At 36.3% G+C, this 21,118-nt stretch overlaps 1 protein-coding gene and 3 pseudogenes across 1 annotated transcript; 2 read left to right on the forward strand and 2 right to left on the reverse strand.

Moving 5' to 3' along the window:
* Positions 1-581: 581 nt before the first annotated feature.
* LOC100519244 (olfactory receptor 5D18-like) lies at positions 582-2,634 on the reverse strand. The gene is made up of 2 exons (XM_021081445.1): positions 2,625-2,634; positions 582-1,546 (listed from the first exon to the last, which is right to left on the reverse strand). Exons 1-2 carry the CDS (start codon positions 2,632-2,634, stop codon positions 582-584), a joined length of 975 nt encoding a protein of 324 aa, XP_020937104.1.
* A 5,724-nt stretch (positions 2,635-8,358) lies between these two features.
* On the reverse strand, positions 8,359-9,266 carry LOC110258264 (annotated as a pseudogene).
* A 3,044-nt stretch (positions 9,267-12,310) lies between these two features.
* On the forward strand, positions 12,311-13,269 carry LOC110258265 (annotated as a pseudogene).
* A 3,022-nt stretch (positions 13,270-16,291) lies between these two features.
* On the forward strand, positions 16,292-20,637 carry LOC110258266 (annotated as a pseudogene).
* Positions 20,638-21,118: the final 481 nt, after the last annotated feature.

Consider the following 21,118-nt stretch of genomic DNA (forward strand, 5'->3'; position numbering starts at 1 on the left):
GACTCTCATAACCTCATCTCAGGGGTTGCAACCAAAAAAGAAAAAGTTCTGAATATGACACAGTCCTTGAAGGAGATTGCTCCAGGTGGTGTTAGAGAGGCATAGTGACTAGAAAATGTTTATGGAAATTTTGTAAAATGCTGACAGCATTCTATCTTTAATGTCTTGGAGAACGTAACATACAGAATTCTTATTCAGAATTATTTGTCTGCTTGTCATATTTCCTGAAGTGAAAGAGAGAGGAAGAGAAAAAGAGAGGCATCAGAAAGGAAGCAAGGAAAACACAGAAGGGTAATAATTTACAGGAGTCCAGAAATTAGGATACAGACATCTTTAGAGGAATGTTTTAAGCCTCCTATGTTCTGGGAGTGATACATAAACAGAATTTTCCTCCTTCTTTCCCTTTTGAACTGAAGATGATTTTTTAAAGCAGAATTAGATTTAATAATCATATATATATACATATACACACATATATTATCTAATTTCCTCAATAAATGGTATCCAATTACTTGAAGAAAAATGTAATAACAACATAAATGTATATAGCACATTTAAGAAAATAACTCCTCTCTCTCCCTCTAGTCAAAATTACATTGAGAAAACAGTTGTTTGACATTGATTAACTCTCTGATCGTCTCTTTCACATCGTTATTTCTAAGGCTATAGATAAGGGGGTTTAACATGGGGATCACCACTGTGTAAAACACGGTGGCTATTTTGATGAAGAGAAGTGATTTTTTGGAGCTGGGCACAGAGTAGAGAAGAAAGATGGTTCCATGGAAGATGGCGATGGCAGTCAGATGGGAGGCACAGGTGGAGAAAGCTTTTTGGAGCCCACCAGCAAATGGCATCTTGATAACTGTGACAATGATGAAAAGGTAGGAGGAGAGGATAATCAGGAGGCTACACACCTCATTGAATATGAACATGATAAAAACCAGCATCAGAATGAAATAAGTGTCAGAGCAGGAGGCAGAGATGATGGCAGAATACTCACAGCCAAAGTGATTTATGATGTGTGACCCGCAGAAGGATAGTTCCAAAAGAGAACGTGTGAGGGTCAAGGAACATAACCCACCCCATGAGTAAGTTGAGGCCACCAGGAGGATACAGAGCTTAGGAGACATAGCAACTGTGTAGAGCAGGGGGTTACAAACAGCAACAAACCGGTCATAGGCCATCACGGCTAACATGAACATTTCCGTAATCACAAATGTGCAGCCAAAGAAAAACTGCATCATGCAACCCATGTAAGAGATAGTCTTTATGTTCACAACCAAGATCTCTAAGAGTTTGGGTGTAGTTACAGAAGAGTAACAGAAATCAAGAAAGGAGAGATGGCTGAGAAAAAAGTACATGGGGGTGTGGAGCTTGGGATTGATTCTGATGACTGCAATCATACCCACGTTCCCCACTACAGAGACTGTGTAGATGGCCAAGAAGACCAAGAAGAGGGGTGCCCAGAGGTGTGGGTATTCAGAGAAGCCCAGGAGGATGAAGGTGATTCCAACACTCTGATTTGCCTTTTCCATCACTATGGTTCCTGCTGGAGAAAATCAGAGAATCTGTCCTGAGCATGAGCAACCAAATACGACAGAGGTAGGGGGCTATTTTTTTTTCCAGGCTGGGCTGGGGCATGGAACAGGTGGGTGGAGTCTGCGGTTTCCCAGGAAGGCAAACAGGGCATAGTTAGAACCCAGAGGCTGCACTGCGTGTCTTCGGGTTTTCATGGGAGAGTAAGTTTGGGTCCTGATGGAAGGTCAGGGAGAGGATGGACTAGAATGATCTATGCATCACGAGTGGCTCAGGGAATGGACCAGTATGAATTTGCTCATCTTAGCTATTTCCACTTCCCTCCAAATGAATGTTTCTTTAAACAGATCCATTTAATTAAAACCATTGACTATGACTACAAATTCTTACATTTACTGTGGCCATTTTAATTGGCCAAGATGTCTTCTCTTTTACTCTCATTTTCCCTCACTTTTCTGTTTTCCTTGTCATTTTTCCTCTCTGACCATCAGACAATCCCCAGTTTTAAATCCTTATGATGATTTCATCAACTGGCTTAACATTGTTAATAGGTCATTTGTTGCATTTTCTAGAGAAAATGAACGACATCTTGTAAAGATCTTAGGCTTTGTAATATGGTTAACCTAGATTAAAATTTGGTCTCAGCCACCTATCAATATGTGTCTCTGACAAGTTGTTTAATTGCTCTGCCACTCATTCCCTTATCTGTAGAAATATTATAACAGTATTAGCATTTATTTTGTGTACAATTTTATATAAGGCATAACTTAGCTATATTTTAAACATCTAAGATTAAATTGGACATGCAGTAAATGTCACCTCAAATGTAATTTCTTCTCTTCTTATATTTCTAATTCTGTTTTTAAATAAGCACACTTTGAATTTCAAATATATGTCTGCAAAATGCTCTAGAATGCAGCACCAGTTATAACTTTGGAAATATGAAGTTGTGCACATAGAGAATAGGACATGGGAAAAAATAAGGCAGGGACATAAAGGAAATAGCTGTCTTTCGTGATTCTTTTCTAATGCTTTCTTCTTAGATACACATTTCAATTATCATCTCAATTCAGCCACACATAACTTACTTTTCTCCATTATTCTTCCCTGTCCTTATCTGGATTGCTATGCTTCGCTGTTCTTCTCAGGTTAAGGTTTAGAGAAAGGCAATTAGGACTAAATGAAATTATTCTTCAAAATGTGCTCCCATTTTTATCCCTAGCTACCACCATCTATTCACCTAGGTAAGAATCATCTTTATTTAGCCTGCCTACATCCACCCTTCAGGACTATTTTTCATTAAATTTTATTTTCGATTTGTGCTTAAGTCCTTACATGTTTTCAAAATTACCTCCTTACGAATTACTTCAAATGTTAACCCTTCTGTCTGGATTTCCATAATATCTAATGTCACTATATCACTGAGACTCTTTAAGTGATACTCCTTTTGTTTCACTTACACAGGTGATTTTGATTGTTTCCACATAAAACATATTTTTTTTAAAAACTCCGTATCTTCATCACATTGATCACATTGTCTTCTAACCCCATCAGATTTTAAGCATTATTACATTTTAATATCAAATTCCTGGAAAAATGCTTCCAAATAACTTTGGTGATGAATCCATAACTCAAAGTTACTTTACTGCTCCATCTTGCTTCCGCCTAGGTGGTTTTAAACTCAAAATTTTAATGCTATGGTTTTATGGATTTCTTTTTAATATTTTTCTAAAATGTTTTTTAAATTGAGAACAGGTAATATTACTTGAATATCCATCAAATAAGCTGTAGAAGGAAGGTTCAAAGACAAACACATTCCAAGAATCTTAAAAGATGTAAGAAATAGAGGTTAGTAACTCATATTCTTATTCTTAACTTAATTAAATGTGTACCATTGCACCGCTACTGGATTTGCAAAGGTGTTTGCCAAAAATATTGATGATTTCAGAGTTTCCCACATCAGAATTAAAGTATGACATTTAGTTTAACAACTTACCAGAATACAGATATTCTTTTTAGATTTATTGACTGAAATCTTCTTTGATTTAAATAAGATTCTTGAAAATTATTTCACAAAACTTAACTTTTATAAAAAAATATTGCAACTTATAATATTAGGCTGTCAGAACTCCTTCCAAAGTATATTCCAGTATAGGCTTCAAGAAAGTTACATTTTTCTCAGTAAAACACTAAATCAAGGACAACATAGAGAACCTCTGAAGGGTGAGCCAGACTTGCAAACTAAATTTAGGGATTATGCTATAAATTTGCATCTACCTGAGTGGCTTTGAGGAATCACACCCTAGAGAATTTTGATTGAGGTGTTTGTCATGAACTACAAATTAGACAATTTAAAGAAAATACTGTATTCCTAATTTAGAATGCAATGTATTTAAATTATTAAATCATATAGGAATGTTGAATAATCTTCTGGTCTTTGAAAAATAATGGTTGCCATCAACTTATTGTCTGGCATATTGTGTATTCAGCAGGGAAAATATAACTACCAAAATTCACAAAGAGAAAAATCACAATCACAGCCCAATAAGCCAGCCATAGTATAGTTAGTGTGTTGTGTTCAATTTCAGTCTTTCCCCCTAGTTTTCTTGTTTAGACATCTATCTTCTTGTAAATAACACTTTCAGTGCCACATTGAATGCAGATCTGATATTATGGCCTTTGTGTTTAACATTGTACCTCAATATATTCCTCTTTTATGAAAACTCATATTGAAAATATGCTTTTTAATGAGGCACTTGATAGGTTTGCTGAATCATATAGTGTGCTAATGTTCTCTTTCATCATGATAAACTGTTGCAAATCCAATGGCTCAAAAAATACTCATTTATTAGTTCACAAATCTGTATATCAGAAGTCAGGCACAGCACAAGTGGTCCATCTATTCAAGTTATCACAAGTATTAAATCAAGGTGTCAACCTCAATGATCAATTATTCAAATTAAAACTGTAAATTAAATATTCTATATCAAGTAAGTGGGGGAAATCATAAATTCTGATAATACTGAAAATGGGTCAAGAAGTGGCTCATAATTTTAGAACTTTCAAACATTGCTTTTAGGAAATCTAAATTGATAAAATCATTTTGAAAAATTTAGAACTAAATAAATGCATCATAGTTCTAGGTGCAAACTCCATCTTCCGGAGTACACATGTATAGCCTAATGAGTACACATGTATAGCCTAAATTGAAGCTTTCCAATGTCCATCATAGTAGAAAAAAATCTAAACTATTTATTACTATGAAATATTCAAATGAATCATAATTGTTCACATTATAATTGTGTGCAACAATATGTATTATTGGAAAAAATAAATAATATAATAACGTTCTCTCCTTTGTTTTGCTTAAACAGTAAATGTGGATGTCATTTACTGATATGGAGAAAACTGGTAGGTGGGAAAATTTGGGGTGATAATTGATGACCAAAGACTACATTTTACTAATCTTAGTTTTTGTAATATTCAGTAATTACTATGTCTCCTTAGAAATGAATTAACTTTTTCTTAGTATTCCATGTTATTTTCAGCACCTTTTGTTGGACTATCATATGTCACACTGATACTCAAAAAATGAGTGATGCAATTAGAGACTAGTTAATATTTTCACCGTCTTCTTACTTAAAGTCAGATAATGCTTTTCATAATGTAAACTCTAAGGTTTTCCTTTTGCTTGGAATTAAATGGAGTTTTTTAAAAAACAAAAACTTGCATTTTATAGAACTACAGAATTGTAGCTTCCTCATCTGGAAAACAAGAAAAAAAACAGTACTTATCAATAGTATTATTGTATATAAATGATAGCTAAATGATACGATACTTCGAGCACTGAATATCCCCATTATATTGTATATATATCCCCAGTATAATTGTCTGAGGACAAAGGAGACATAGAGGGAAATCATGAAAAAAAAAATTGAGCTGGTTATAGTAGCCTTATGATAATGGCAGAAGGGGCTTTGAGAGGTTAAATACTTTTAATACATAAAAAAAGAGAAAATTTCTTTGGGGTAAAATGCGTTATCATAGCTTCACAACTTTGTATTGATGTATTGAATTTTTACCGTTCTAGGTTATGTCCCATTATTACAGATGCATAGAACATCTGCTCAAGAGGATCTTAAAAGTGGTCTCATCAAAAATTTTACTGATAACTAAGTTCTCTCATACCCACTGTGTGATAATTTATAAGGCTAAAAAGTTCCAAGTTTTCAAAGCCCCTTTGCCAGCAAATTTATTTTTAAAATGGTTTCATATCCTGGAATCATTTTAATGTTAGACTTTCTTCTTATTCTGGGAGTCACAATTGTATCTGTTTCTAATCTATCAATATGTAGCCATTTTTTTCTCAAACGCCATCTTGTTCTTTCTGACTCTATTTTGATCATCTCATATCTTTGACCATAGGAAAGGCAATCAGAGAAAAATAAAGAAGGAGAAATATTCAAAATATACCACCTTCATTTCCACTGTTATCAACTATTTAATCATCTGAACTTAAGATTTCCATCTCTCTTATTAAACTATAGGCCAATCTATAAGATTAACTTTGTTGACTCCTACTTAGCATGGAATGTACTAGTAGTGTAAGTGGTTTTGAAGGCATTTTATAATAAGTAAATCAAATTGAACTTTTCTACTTAGATTTCTATAGGAACTAAAAACTACACTACTTAATTCATAGATGTATTTTAAATCTTTACTGTAAAAACACATTATTTACATTTAATCAATCTTCAACCTTTTATCCCTCTGAAATGTCATTTTTTTTCCCCACATTGTGTCATCATTTCACAAATTACTACATAACTCTTCCAAGAAAACTTTGCTGGTTAATTTAAGTGCATTTTCTCTTGCTTTATTTTCTTTCCATTTATATCATCATAATGTTTATTCAATGCCTAGCATATGATTATTTATTATGTGTTTATGTCTGTGTATATGCATGCATGTATGCATATTCGCTTTTTTCTTGAATAATATTACTTCTTTAGGATAAGACTTACACGTAACATTTCTTCTGTTACCCTCCAAAGTACCTAACATAACAATTAGGGACATATTTTCAGTTTTAGGACAATGGCCCTGAGAATAATGAAAGTAGGATTTAGCCTGTTGAATATAAACCACAAGGTAAATATTGTGGTTATTCAGCTTACATAGGTTTCTGCTGCCAAAAACTGCTTGATTCCAATATCCCTCAGATTGTAATGAAAAGATGATCCTAGGTTGAATCAACCCAACAAAAGCCAGATTTTCCTGATTTATTTTTATTGATGGCTTCCTTGATAGTACTAATAAGCTCATACACATTCTCTCTCAAAATTAAAATTCTTGTTTAAATTTTTCCAGTCCTTAAATCAGAGTTGATGATTCTTGAAAAATATAATTAATAAATGACTAAGAAATACTATTTTTTTTTGCAACTGTCAAGAAATTGTGGAGGGAGCATGGAGATATCCTTGAAGAATAGACAAATCTAGAAATTATACTCTGTTAGTGTGTGTTTTATTTTATTTTATTTTATTTTATTTTATTTTATTTTATTTTATTTTATTTTATTTTATTTTATTTTATTATTTCATTTATTTTTTGTCTTTTTGCCTTTTCTAGAGCTGCTCTCATGGCATATGGAGGTTCCCAGGCTAGGGGTCTAATCAGAGCTATAGCCACTGGCCTACGCCAGAGCCACATCAATTCCAGATCTGAGCCACATCTGTGACCCACACCACAGCTCATGGCAACACCGGATCTCCAACCCACGGAGCAAGGCCAGGGATTGAACCCACAACCTCATGGCTCCTAGTTGGATTTGTTAACCACTGAGCCACAAGAGGAACTCCCTGTGTCATTTAATTTAAATCTACTGCCTAACCTTGGGAACACAGACAAAGGAGAATCCTGAGAGATTTTATTGTCATGACCCACAAACAAACCAAAACAAAACATTTAGAGGGAAATTCCTCTTCTGCAGCAGTTGTGTCTGTGTGTGTTTTAACTCATAAAATAATAATAGATATTAATAGAAAAGACCCAAACAGACTTGCAATATGATTTTGTTGTTGGGAATGCTTTACTGTGACTCTGCTTTCAAAAAGACCATTACTCAAATGGTCCAAGGAAGATGACATACACATAGGTCTATAGACTGAAGGTTAGCTGATCTTGTTAGCTCAGCTGTGAAGCTTGATGACCTATCAGTTATTAACAGAGCTACCCCAGTAAAGTTACTAATTTAAAATGATAGTTTGGAATTCCCTACATGACTCAGTGATTAACAAACACAACTAGGATCTGTGAGGATGCAAGATTGGTCCCTGGCCTCTCTCAGTGGGTTTAGGATCTAGTGGTAGGCCATAGACAATGGCTTGAATTCTGCATTGCTATGGCTGTGGTGTAGGCCAGCAACTATAGCTCCAATTCCACCCCTAGCCTCGGAAACTCCATATGCCATGGGTGTGGCCCTAAAAAAAGAAAAAAATACATTTAAATGATAAATAAAATTAAATTTACCCAGACAATGACAAGGTCAGGAATACTAACACATTTATATTTCAATATCCAAATCAAAAATCTAGTTTAAATAGTCTTTTATTTCTATTATTATTTGTAATTTAAGGTAATTTTAATAAAATAAAAGAGTGAACAGATGTTGGACTGTAAATTGCAAGGTTAGCATAGATTCCTGTATTGATTTATTACTGAAAAATTCTTACAGTCCTCAAAAAAGAAAAAATGATTATGTCCAGCTTTACATTTTATCAATTTAACATTGATTTAATAATTTAGCCTTGATTAACCTCTTCACTGACTCACATCTTTGTTTCTGAGGTTGTAGGTCAGTGGGTTCAGCATGGGGATGACCACTGTGTAAAAGACAGAGCCCCCCTTGACCATGACCCATGAACCTTTGGAGTTAGGAACACAGTAGAGAAAAAGGATGGTCCTATGGAAGATGGTGATGGCGGTCAGGTGGGAAGCACAGGTGGAGAAGGCTTTGTAATGCCGCCCTGTTGAGGGCATCTTCATGGTAGTGATAAAAATGAAAACATAGGAAGTAAGAATGACCATCAGGCTGCTTATTTCATTGAATGTGGCTGAGACTAAGATGATCTGCTGGCCGATGTGGGTGTCAGAGCAGGAAACAGCCACAATGGCAGCATGCTCACAGACAAAGTTGTTTATGACATTATTCCCTCTGAAGGACAATTCCAATAGAAAGTAGATAAGGGTCAGGGAACAGACCATAGCCCAAGAGTATGATGCACCCACTAGCAAGGAACAAAGCTTCTGGGACATGACAACTGTGTAGAGAAGAGGGTTACAAACCGCCACAAATCGGTCATAGGCCATCACTGCCAACATGAAAGTTTCTGTCACCACAAATAGGCAGGCAAAGAAGAACTGCATGATGCATCCAGTGAAGGAAATGGTTCTGTCTTCTACAACCAAGTTTTCTAATAGTTTGGGTGTAACAACTGTGGAGTAACAGAAATCCACCAAGGACATGTGGCTGAGGAAGAAGTACATGGGGTGCAGAGTCTGGGACTGAGCTTGATCATCAGGATCATGCCCAAGTTCCCCAGCACAGTGACCATGTAGATGGTGAGGAAGACCAGGGAGAGTGGCAGCTGGAGACCTGGACATTCCGAGGGGCCCTATAAAGTGAAAGTGACACCATCACTCTGGTTTTCTTGGTTTCTGTGGACAATGTATAAAATTTGATTCAGAGAAATGAGAAGTTAATTTTGGATACAGCAGGTTAAAATGAGGAAATGTGGAGAGACCTAGTGAATACCTATAAATTGTGTTATGGAAAATACTTGGTTTCAACTTTTACATTATTTTCAAAAGCTAGAATTTACTAATATCACAGTTTTAGAAAGAGTATGAAATATGTGCAACTGGAATAATAAAATAAATCTGTGGAGTTAGGGAAAACAAAATTGGAGTTGGCCCTGTCTCAAAAGATGTGACTCAGTATGTATAGCGGCAGCTATCTTCATGAGACAGACTGACCTAATATTTTGCATAAATATGATTTTAGTTGAATTGCTGCTCTTGAGAGAAACATATTAAGAAACCATTGAGAATCTACAAGTTCTTCTCCACCTAACTTGTTGTATTGTAAGAATGTAGAACTCAAAAAGCAATTAATGACTCAGCAAAATGGTCAATTTTTATTTTGCTGTTGTTGTTCTATTTCTGGATTTTCCTTTCCAATAACCCTGTTACGCTTAATCACACATTTCTCTCCCCTCATTTTAGGTATTTCTTGCAGAAGAACAATCTAATTCATTAGCTACATTTACTTAATTACTGAAATTATAAAAAAGCTTTCACCTCTTCTTTGGCATATTTATAATATGTTTAGAGGGCCTGGGAAATTTCATGTGCCATGGGTGAAGACAAAAAAATGAAATGAAATAAAATAAGTTAAGAAGTGATAAAGAGAAAACACAACCAAACGCTGAACCCAAACATCAAGCCGTCAGATATATATGCCACCAAAACCTTAGGGATGTTAACACTAGAGAATATCATTGAAATATTGCCTAGGAGACCGCAAATAGAGCAATTAGCTCCTGTGATATTTTGTTTGCATAAGATTTTTTTCTAAAGATTGGTGAATAAATTAATCATGACTCTATCTAACCCATTTCTCTTTTAATTGATTTTTTTTTCCTTAATAGCTGATTTAAAGTAACCCATTTGTCTTGTAAGAATGTTGAACCGGAAAATGTGCTTTATCTTTAAATACTTGGAAAATACATAAATGTACCAAAAAATTAGCTGTTGGGCAGCAATCCCAAAATTCTTAATCATTATTGAATTTCTGATTTTCCCCGTCTATATATGAATATGTATTTATCAATGTGGTTTAATTATAAAACTTACATAATAAGTATGATGTTATAATTATAGTGTTCCTTACCCTTTCTTTAATTTAACATTGTACTGTGAGCTTCCTTGTCTTTGAAAACCATAGGTTTTCTTAAGACAATGCTGTTTGAATTACTATTCCAAATATGAGCACAACTCTGCTTAATTCTTATATTTATTATTGAAATTGAAAAAAAAAAAGCTAGTACTCAAGTTTTTAATTTATAGTCTAGCTTTGTGGGAAGGAAAACATATTTACTATTTAAAAAACTGCCATATCTTAACATATAAATATTTCAATATCAGTGATTTGATTTAATAGAACAGGTATCAGCAAGCTTTATTTTTGGAAAGTGTCTTACAGTAAATATTTTTGTTTTTGTGGGCTAAAATTTCAAATATTGAATTCTATCTGATTTCAGCTACTCAATTCTGCATCCTATAGTATGAATGCAGCCATAGGCAATACACAAATCAATAAACAAAACTCTTCCAATAAAATTTTATTTATGAAAATGGTAGGCCATATTTGGTTTGTAGGTCACAGTTATCAGCTCATGCAATAGAATGTTCAAGGTCCAATATTATCTTCAGAGCAATAGGTGGATGTCCTCTGAGTGGGGATGGAGAGACCTAGGTTTCCTCCAAATTGTAGATTATAATATAATGATTGTTATCATTTCATTATAATATAGTGGTAAAATGATAATTTGCTTTAAAAATACTACCCATCTGCATTGCCACTGTGCATAATGTTTTTGTTTTGTTTATTTTTATTTAAGTTTTTGCCCAGAATGTTAAGTGTGTGCTTCACATATTGAGATACTTGAATAATGTCCAAGATATTTCCTGATTGACTAAGTTACCATAGGATTTTGAACTTTCAGTGGAACTGATCTCAGAGAGACAGCAGTGAGTGATGACTTGGAGTGAGGTCTTACTTCTCTGTTCAGGAGTTGAATTTGGGCAGCCCGGATGAACACCAGGAATGCCAGTCAGTAGACTAGCTAGGGGCTGAAAGCAGAATTGCCCTGATTCTTGTTCTCTCTTGAAAGCAGGAATGTTTCAAGGAGGCAAAGACCATAAAGACAGGTACAAAATGTATTGTTGGAAACACAGTGCAACACGTGGGAGAGCACACAGAGAAGTCGTCGAATGCAAAGCAGTAATCCACACCCAAAGGAGCATCCTCCTGAATGGGGAGTGCACCAGAGAGATGATATAAGTCACTTATATAGGACAGTTATTCCAGGTCCTTGTCTTCCTTTGAGCAATTATCTTGTTTTATCTTTCACACCTGACCAGACTCTGGGCCCTCCTGTGATCTCTGTGTACATCTTTGGACCAAGATGGATTCTAAAGCAAGGCATGGTGGAAAGGTAATCTCGATTTGTTATGGCCTGGCACCCCTTCCCTTTCTGACCTAGAGATCATGTGTATTTGGGGTCTCCCTGACCCTGAGGATGGATAGTATGTGACTATCTTGGTCATTTGTCCAAGCCGGGCTTAGCACCTCTTTCGATCCTGTCATTGCCATTGTTTAACACATTTACAGAAGACATGTCACACAAAACTCTTCACTAGACTTGTACACAAGATTCCATCTCTCTCAGATCCTTCTTCTGCTAACACTCATACAATAAAAGTCTTACATGTATATTTTCATATGGACCCTAATAATCTCATTTTCTCATACATTCACAATTGATAAATCTTCAAGAGATTAGACCAAATATTTTCTCTCAAGGAAAATCTTACAAGAATTTAGAGTCCAATAAAATACAGGCCTTTGTTATTTATTAGAGGAATAGGCTTAATAAACTCAAGATTGAGCTAAAAAAGGACTTTTTTTCCAGGTAATGTGGTTAATAACATGAACTACATGGAAACTAGGAATGATGTAATGGACTTCATTCTGCTGGGACTCACACAGAATCCACAGGTGCAGAAAGTCATATTTGTTGTGTTTTTGGTCATCTACACTGTCTCTCTGGGGGAAATGTGCTCACCATGGTCACCATCACTACCAGCCCATTAATGGGGTGCCCCATGTACCTGGGGCATCTCTCTTTCATCAATGCTTGCCATTCCTGTGTGGATACCCCTAAACTGGTTGTAGATTCGCTCTATGAAAAGAAAACAAGCACCTTCAATGCATGCATGATGCAAATCTTTGGGCAACATTTCTTTGGAGGGGCTGATATCATCCTGCTGACTGTGATGGCCTATGACCGATATGTGGCCATCTGCAAGGCCTTGTGCTATGCAACCATCATGAATTGGCAGCTCTGTGGCCTGCTGGTGGGAGTGTCATGGGTGGGAGGCTTTCTCCATGGATTCAAACAGATCCTTTTCATCTTTAGATTGCCCTTCTGTGGTCCTAACGTCATAGATCACTTTACATGTGACCTGATTCCTTTGCTTAATCTGGCCTGCACCGATACCCACACTCTAGGGCTCTTTGTTGCTGCCAACAGTGGATTCATCTGTCTGTCAAACTTCCTACTCTTGGTTGCATCCTATGGGGTCATCCTTCAAACCATAAGGGCCCAAAGCTTGCAGGCCAGATGCAAAGCCCTCTCTACCTGTGTCTCCCACATCGCAGCAGTTGTCATCTTCTTTGTGCCCTGCATATTCGAGTACATGCGACCAGCAGTTACTTTACCCATTGATAAAGCAGTTGCTGTATTCTACACTATGATAACTCCCATGTTAAACCCCTTAATCTATACCTTGAGAAATGCTCAGCTGAAAAATGCCTTTAGGAAACTCTTTAGTGGGAAAGCCATTTCAAGTGAAATAGAAATGTGCCTAGAACCCAAATTTGAGTGAAGAGAGGCAAGGGTCATAAGGAGATTTTTGTTGATCTCAGCAATAATACCTATGAGATAAAAAAAGTAAGATCACTACAAAGTATAGATTATGCCAGAGGTGGAGTTAAAATGTGTGTACATTAATGGGGGCAAAAAAGCTAGCCCAGTGATATTCTCTAAATATTTGGAAAATCCTCTCAAATTGGGGAAGACTATGATCAAATTCATCAGTATATACGGATTCAAATATTTTATTGTAATAAAAAACAGAAGGGCAAAGAAAATATTCAGGTGTTTAAGAATAACCTCTCTAACAATCCAAAGAGTTAGGTTAGCACTGCTGTTATCACCATTAACAGCTGAGGGAACCAACAAAAATGTGTAAGTGCCCAAAGTGAAATATTGAAGAGCAAGCAACTGGAGTATAACTGATCACTCAAGACTATGATATTAAATACTCTGATACAGTGTCAGGAAATGATGACAAAAAGTTATCATGATTAGAATAGTCAGCATTCATAAAGATGTACTGTGGGGTTGTGCTGAACCATATACATATGTAATAAACAAAGTAACATATTACATGCATGTTGTCATAGGAAGAAATAATTTTCCTTTATATTCTTAATATACATAATATGTTTCATTATATATTAATATACATACTGTTATATATTGGTTGATTACATAAAATTAAATTCTAATCATTTTATTAGTCAATCTGCCCATGTTTAAATATCATGGTTGATGGCAAGGTATTTTCTCTAACACTGTGTTATGGAACTGCTTTGGGAATATTAAAGATATGGGCCATTTAATCTCTAAAGCATGACTAATGTATATTACATCATGCTTCCAATTTCCTTATATCAATCAGAACCATTTTGTATTGTCCATGGGACCATCATATATTTATAATCCATCAGAAGGATGGATGATTCAAATGAAATTACATTTTATTTGACAGGAATTTCATATTACTAAATTTATTAATGTATTATTTTATCATAAATTTCTATGTATTAAACAATCATATTGGAGTTCCCACTATGGCATGGAATGTTAACAATCTGACTGCAGCAGCTCATGGTCACTGTGAAGGCACAGGTTTGATCCCAAGCACAGTGGATTAAAGGATCAGGCATTGCTACACCTGCAGTGGAGGTAACAGCTGTGGCTGGACTTCAATTCCTGACCAAGAGTTTCCATATGCCACAAGTACACTCATTGAAAAAAAAAAAAACTAAAACTAAAACCAGTCATACTCTTAAATATGTGCCCACTTGAGAATAAGAGTTTAAAAAAGTAGAAAAAAATTGGGTTTATAATAATTACCAATTGCGTAAACATGAGTATAAACAGGGAAAATATAATACAATTTACTTAAAAAAGAGTAGTAATTGAGAAATTGTTTCTACCTTTATCTGATATTTTATTTATATTACTTCTGGAACCACAATTTGTTTTTCTTACTGCTTAAACTAGGAAGAAGAAAAAAATTGAAACTGAGTGTGTCATTCTATGAAGAAATAGTTTACCTTGATATTCTCCCTGCTCCTAGCAAGACTTCATCACACCATAAATGTGGCCTGTTTTTCCTCTATTTCTCTGTTAATCAGTTGGGTTTTGGTAATATTACATCACAGAAAGCCATGTTTAACATATGTAGTGTCATGTGTGCAAAGTTTGCAATTTCAGAATAAATATATTCCATTCACTGCTTCCATACTTCATTTATTAAACAACACATACTTTTTGTCCAATGATTATAGGAGGCACATTTATAGATGCTGGGGCTTCAGTACTGAATAAAGAAAAAAACCTGGGTGCTGCTTTCACAGAGAGACCTTAACAAGGGAGCAGAAAATGACATCACATTGTTATAACCTGTAAGATAATGAAGCACAGTGTGTCATCCAAGTCTGTTGGGAAGACACACAACACAGACATGGTGGGTCAGAAAAAAATTTCAGGAAGAAAAGACATCCAAATGCAATGTGATGGATAAAATGCACTCTGAAGAATGAATAGGCATCAGGGAGAGTAACAGTGCTGCTGGGAGATGGAAAATATAGCAAAGGACAGCAGGTGAGTACAAGAATGTAGAATTCCAAATAAATTAAATAGTCCTGTACTTGTTAAATCAACTCTTTATTCAACAATAATTTCCCAAATGTCACTGTGTGCCAGGCAACATGCTGGACACTTAGCTCAGAAAGAGACAATGGTACATTATGAAGATGGAATGATAGGAACAGAGAGGGTCAAGGAGGGTCTCATAATTGTTTGAAGGCTTAATACTAAGGACTATAGGGAAAATTTCCGACTTACATATTTTTAAACTACAAAATGATGAAGTTAGCTTTGAGTTTTAGAAGAATAATTCTGGCTTGTGTATGGAAACTAAATTGAAGGAAGCATCACAGGCAACAGAAGGGGAGCTAGGTGGTTACAGTAAATGATTTTGGTGTAAAAGGATCCTGGAGGATTGAGCTTTGCCAGTGATGATGCAGAATGGGGTGGATACAGCTGCTTCTGGTCAGATCTCATTCACTGGGCCCCACTGCACCCAGGAATACCTGTTGTGTGTCTGGGCTGCTGACAATCCATTCCTTCTGGACTCCTGTGCCATATGGAAGTTGGCAGGCAAAAGGTCAAAACAGAGCTTCAGCTGACAGCCTACTCCACAGTCCCAAGTTTCCCCATCCAGGTGCAATCAAGACCTAAATTGAAGCTTACTTATCCCTTTTCATGAACACTGAACCACTGGGCAAGTCCAATGATTGAACATGCAACATCAGGGACACTATGTCGGGTTCTTAACCCACTGAGCTAGAATGGAACTAAGGAGTTCTTATTTTTAGACTTTCAAAGAACATGAAAAGACACTCCCTCCACTCCAAATGAATCTAGAACAATACTTTACAAAAAATGCTCAATGATATTAGTCATGAAGGAAAGCAATTTAAACCTCAGTAATTTATCACTGCATACCTCCTAGAATGACTATTTCCTTTGTAAAATAATACAAAGAAACCAGAATGAACAACTTTGTGTTTGAATTTAGAGTGAGCTTCATGTGTTTAGATATCAGTCTACAGGTTTAATGTTGCCTAATGTCCCATACTGACCATCACCAGAGTACCAGCAATAAATCATTGAGGACATTTTAGAATTTCTCTTTTCTTCCACAGGCCTCTGGTGAATGTGAAAAACAGGTTATGAATTTGAGTACTTTTAAATCACTGTCATTAGTTTTACGCCCTCTCTTATCTGGTTGTTTATCAAGAACACTAGGTTTCCAGGAAAAGGGTTTCATATTGATGAAAAGACAGCATTCTCTCTCTGCCATGAGGGCACAGGTTAACCACATCAGAGATCCTCACACTGGAAGTGCGCCATCTTTGCTATGCACATGACATTCAAGTTTCTCAGATACCCAGAGTCACACAGAGAAAGGGGACTCAGATGTTTTGTTTCCAAGGGCAGGGAATACAATTCCCCCACACAAGAATATGTGCTCTTCCAACCCGTCTCTCCAGAATACCTGCTTCTAAGACAAAGCCTTTCCATCAAAGAAGGTAATTAATTCCTGGGAGAGAAAATAGCAGCTCTAAGAAAAAGGTCATTTACCTTTTTGTGGATACCTCTTTAAGGATCCATGCAGGGCATGGGTACATGTCTTCTGTTTCTTTGTTTCTTTACAAATCCAGAGCAGCATGCATCATCCTGGACGGAATCACGCACCTTTGATGTGTTTCCAGCACACATTCTGCCTCCTGCTTATAGCACCAGAGCCATCCATTGAAGCTCATTGCTCTGTGGTGTTCCAAATGAATCCATTCTAAACTCAACTCCCAGGTTTTCTGTGGAAACCATTTGAGGTGTTAGGCTAGCAGTATGTTTTTAGACTGTTAAAATGACATACTTATCTATTGTCGATGTGATAATGAATTATCTGGAGAATCTCTTTTATATTGTGTCAGGTCTTTCATATTGAAATGTATTTACCCCAAAAGGAGGTCATTGTGAAGACGGATTAGTTTTGAACCCTCTCAAATATCATTAATATCACCCAAGACCAGACAGTAAGTTTCTCAATAGTCTAGACGCTGATTACAGATTGTCACTTTATATACATATAATGATCCTGATTTTTCAAAATTTTTCAAGTAGAATAATAATGCATTATGTCTTTCCCTACTCTTCAAGATAAAGTTGTTGAACATCACTAATCTACCCTAACAAATGAGACACTCAAGATTAAGAAATGTATTTGGGGTGTTCCCGTCGTTGCGCAGTGGTTAACGATGAGGAACCATGAGGTTGTGGGTTTGGTCCCTGTTCTTGCTCAGTGGGTTAATGATCCGGCGTTGTCGTGAGCTGTGGTGTAGGTTGCAGACGCGGCTCGGATCCCGTGTTGCTGTGGCTCTGGCGTAGGCTGGTGGCTACAGCTCCGATTCGACCCCTAGCCTGGGAACCTCCATATGCCACGGGAGCGGCCCAAAGAAATAGCAAAAAGACAAAATAATAATAATAATAATGTATTTGTAGTACCCAGCTCTCTACAACAGATATCTTTCTTTGGCCAAGAGACACATTTGAAACAATCAAGACTAATCATGAGATGTAAACAAAATTTAAACACAATTCACACACACACAAAGGTATAAAGGACACTATTAAGTTATATAAATCATACACTGTTTAGTCCAACAGGAAGATCTTTTCCTGAGATCCACCATTATGCATACAATGAGGCTCCTGTAGCTCTTTTAAAGAAATATTGGAGATGAATCCTCCAAAGTTCATTACATGGTTAAATGTTTTTCTGTATTATTGCTGAATATGGCCGTTCTTCCTACACCTACATCCATAGAAAGTCAGAAAAACAAGTGAAGCATCTTTTTCTACAGCATGTAGTGCATATGTTCATATATGTTTCCTCGATCAATACCCACAATAGCTTAGTGCACATGAATATTCTCACTTGATATTAGAGGAAACAAATTTGTAATGTACCATGAAATGCGCCTCAGATCAAGAAGCTGAGAGTGGGGAAAGAATTTTCTAATCTGATTTTTATTTATGATTCTCAGTGTAATGCACTCCATCACTGGGATCATCAATTCAGTGCTTTTCAGGAGTATCTGAGGATTCATGATTAGTAGGGAAACTGGGGAGGAAAGATCCTAGGGTGAGGGAGAGAGAAAATGTAAACAGACCTTCAGTGAAAGCAGGACCACACAGTTATCCAAAACTGGAAATTCCAATATGTTGAACCATGTGTATATATGTCTGAGTCTGTGTGTATGTGTATTAATATGTCTGTCAATGAAATTAATTCATATATACATGCCTCAAAAGAGTATTATATAGTACCATAACTATTAAGGTCACATCAACAGGAGTTGACAAGTTGAATAGTATTTATTTTAACTTAACAATACTGGACACAGTTAAAGAATTTGGAGTAAAAATAAAGCTAAGATGTATAATCTGAACTATTCTTAGATCTGCCATTTATTAGCTGCTTGATTTTGGTGAGATCCTTAAATTCTCTCTGCTTCTTCTCCCTAGTGTGCAAAATAGGTACAAAAAGGATGGTGGTGATTATGTCATAATTTTGTAATGAGGATTAACCAAGTGCCTTAAATAAAAAAACAGAGTGCAATCATTATTTCATTAAGCCAATTAAAATTAATTTTCTTGTACCATAGTTGATTTAAATTAAGGTTTAGCTAATATTATCATGTGTATTCCCATTAACATTAGTCTCTAAATTTCTTTTTTAAAATTATTTTTATTTTTTCCACTATAACCGTTTTACACTGTCAATTGTCTACTGTACAGTATGTAACACTCTTTACCATGATCAACATGGGTGGAAAAATACTATGCACATGTTTCTATTGTGCAATTCCCATAGCAATCAATTATTACAACCATCTTTATCAGCTATAATAAAGTTGTTGGATTGAAGACACATGGTTTACCACTTTTCTTACAGCAGACTCTCCTGTACCCTGTTCATCACCTTCCCATTACCAATGGCTTCTTAAATTGAATTACATTTTTAAAGTTAATTTTCTGGCCTCTGTCCCCATGATAGGTTTCTGTCCACTTCATCCAAGTCACACAAACCTCTTCACTAGACTTGTACACAAGAACTCCTCTCTCTCAGATCCCTCTCTCCCTCTTCCACTTCCATTCATATTCTCCTATTGACACTCTTATTCTCAAATTCTCATACTCTGAAAATTGAATAATCTTCACGAGATCAGATCAACTTTTCTTCATTTCAAGGAAAATCTTAAAAGAATTTTGAAGCCAGTGTAATAAAAGCATTTGCTATTTATTAGATGGAGAAGCTTAATAAACACAAGAGCAAGCTAAAAATAAAAGTACTGTATTTTCAGGTAATGTGGTTGACAATAACAGCACTACATGTAGACTAAGAAAAATGTAACAGAGTTCATTCTACTGGGACTCACACAGAATCCACAGGTGCAGAAAGTCATATTTGTTGTGTTTTTGGTCATCTCACTGTCTCTCTGGGGGAAATGTGCTCACCATGGTCACCATCACTACCAGCCCATTAATGGGGTGCCCCATGTACCTGGGGCATCTCTCTTTCATCAATGCTTGCCATTCCTGTGTGGATACCCCTAAACTGGTTGTAGATTCGCTCTATGAAAAGAAAACAAGCACCTTCAATGCATGCATGATGCAAATCTTTGGGCAACATTTCTTTGGAGGGGCTGATATCATCCTGCTGACTGTGATGGCCTATGACCGATATGTGGCCATCTGCAAGGCCTTGTGCTATGCAACCATCATGAATTGGCAGCTCTGTGGCCTGCTGGTGGGAGTGTCATGGGTGGGAGGCTTTCTCCATGGATTCAAACAGATCCTTTTCATCTTTAGATTGCCCTTCTGTGGTCCTAACGTCATAGATCACTTTACATGTGACCTGATTCCTTTGCTTAATCTGGCCTGCACCGATACCCACACTCTAGGGCTCTTTGTTGCTGCCAACAGTGGATTCATCTGTCTGTCAAACTTCCTACTCTTGGTTGCATCCTATGGGGTCATCCTTCAAACCATAAGGGCCCAAAGCTTGCAGGCCAGATGCAAAGCCCTCTCTACCTGTGTCTCCCACATCGCAGCAGTTGTCATCTTCTTTGTGCCCTGCATATTCGAGTACATGCGACCAGCAGTTACTTTACCCATTGATAAAGCAGTTGCTGTATTCTACACTATGATAACTCCCATGTTAAACCCCTTAATCTATACCTTGAGAAATGCTCAGCTGAAAAATGCCTTTAGGAAACTCTTTAATGGGAAAGCCATTTCAAGTGAAATAGAAATGTGCCTAGGGCTCTAAGTTGAGTTAACATATCAAGAGACAGAAGGACATTTTTGTTATTCTCAGAAAATAATACCTGTGAGAGAATGAACATAAAAACCACTAGAAAGCATATATTCTGTCAAAAGGGGAATTACAATGGGTGCAAGAAAATTTAAACTAACAAACAAACAAAAAAAAATAATTAGCCCAGGACTATTCTCTAAATATTTGGAAAATTCCTTCAAATTGGGGCACACTATAGCTAAATTCATCAATTCATCTGGATGCAAAATTTTTATTCTTTTTTTTTTTGTCTTTTTGCCTTTTCTAGGGTTGTACCTGTGGTATATTGAGGTTCCCAGGCTTGGGATCTAATCGGAGCAGTAGCCGCTGGCCTACACCAGAGCCACAGCAATGCGGAATTCAAGCCGTGTCTGCAACCTACACCAATGCAATGCTGGATCCTTAACCCACTGAGCAAGGCCAGGGATTGAACCCAAAACCTCATGGATCCTAG

Source organism: Sus scrofa, unplaced genomic scaffold, assembly GCF_000003025.6.
Source record: "Sus scrofa isolate TJ Tabasco breed Duroc unplaced genomic scaffold, Sscrofa11.1 Contig1734, whole genome shotgun sequence".
Lineage (NCBI taxonomy): Eukaryota > Metazoa > Chordata > Mammalia > Artiodactyla > Suidae > Sus > Sus scrofa.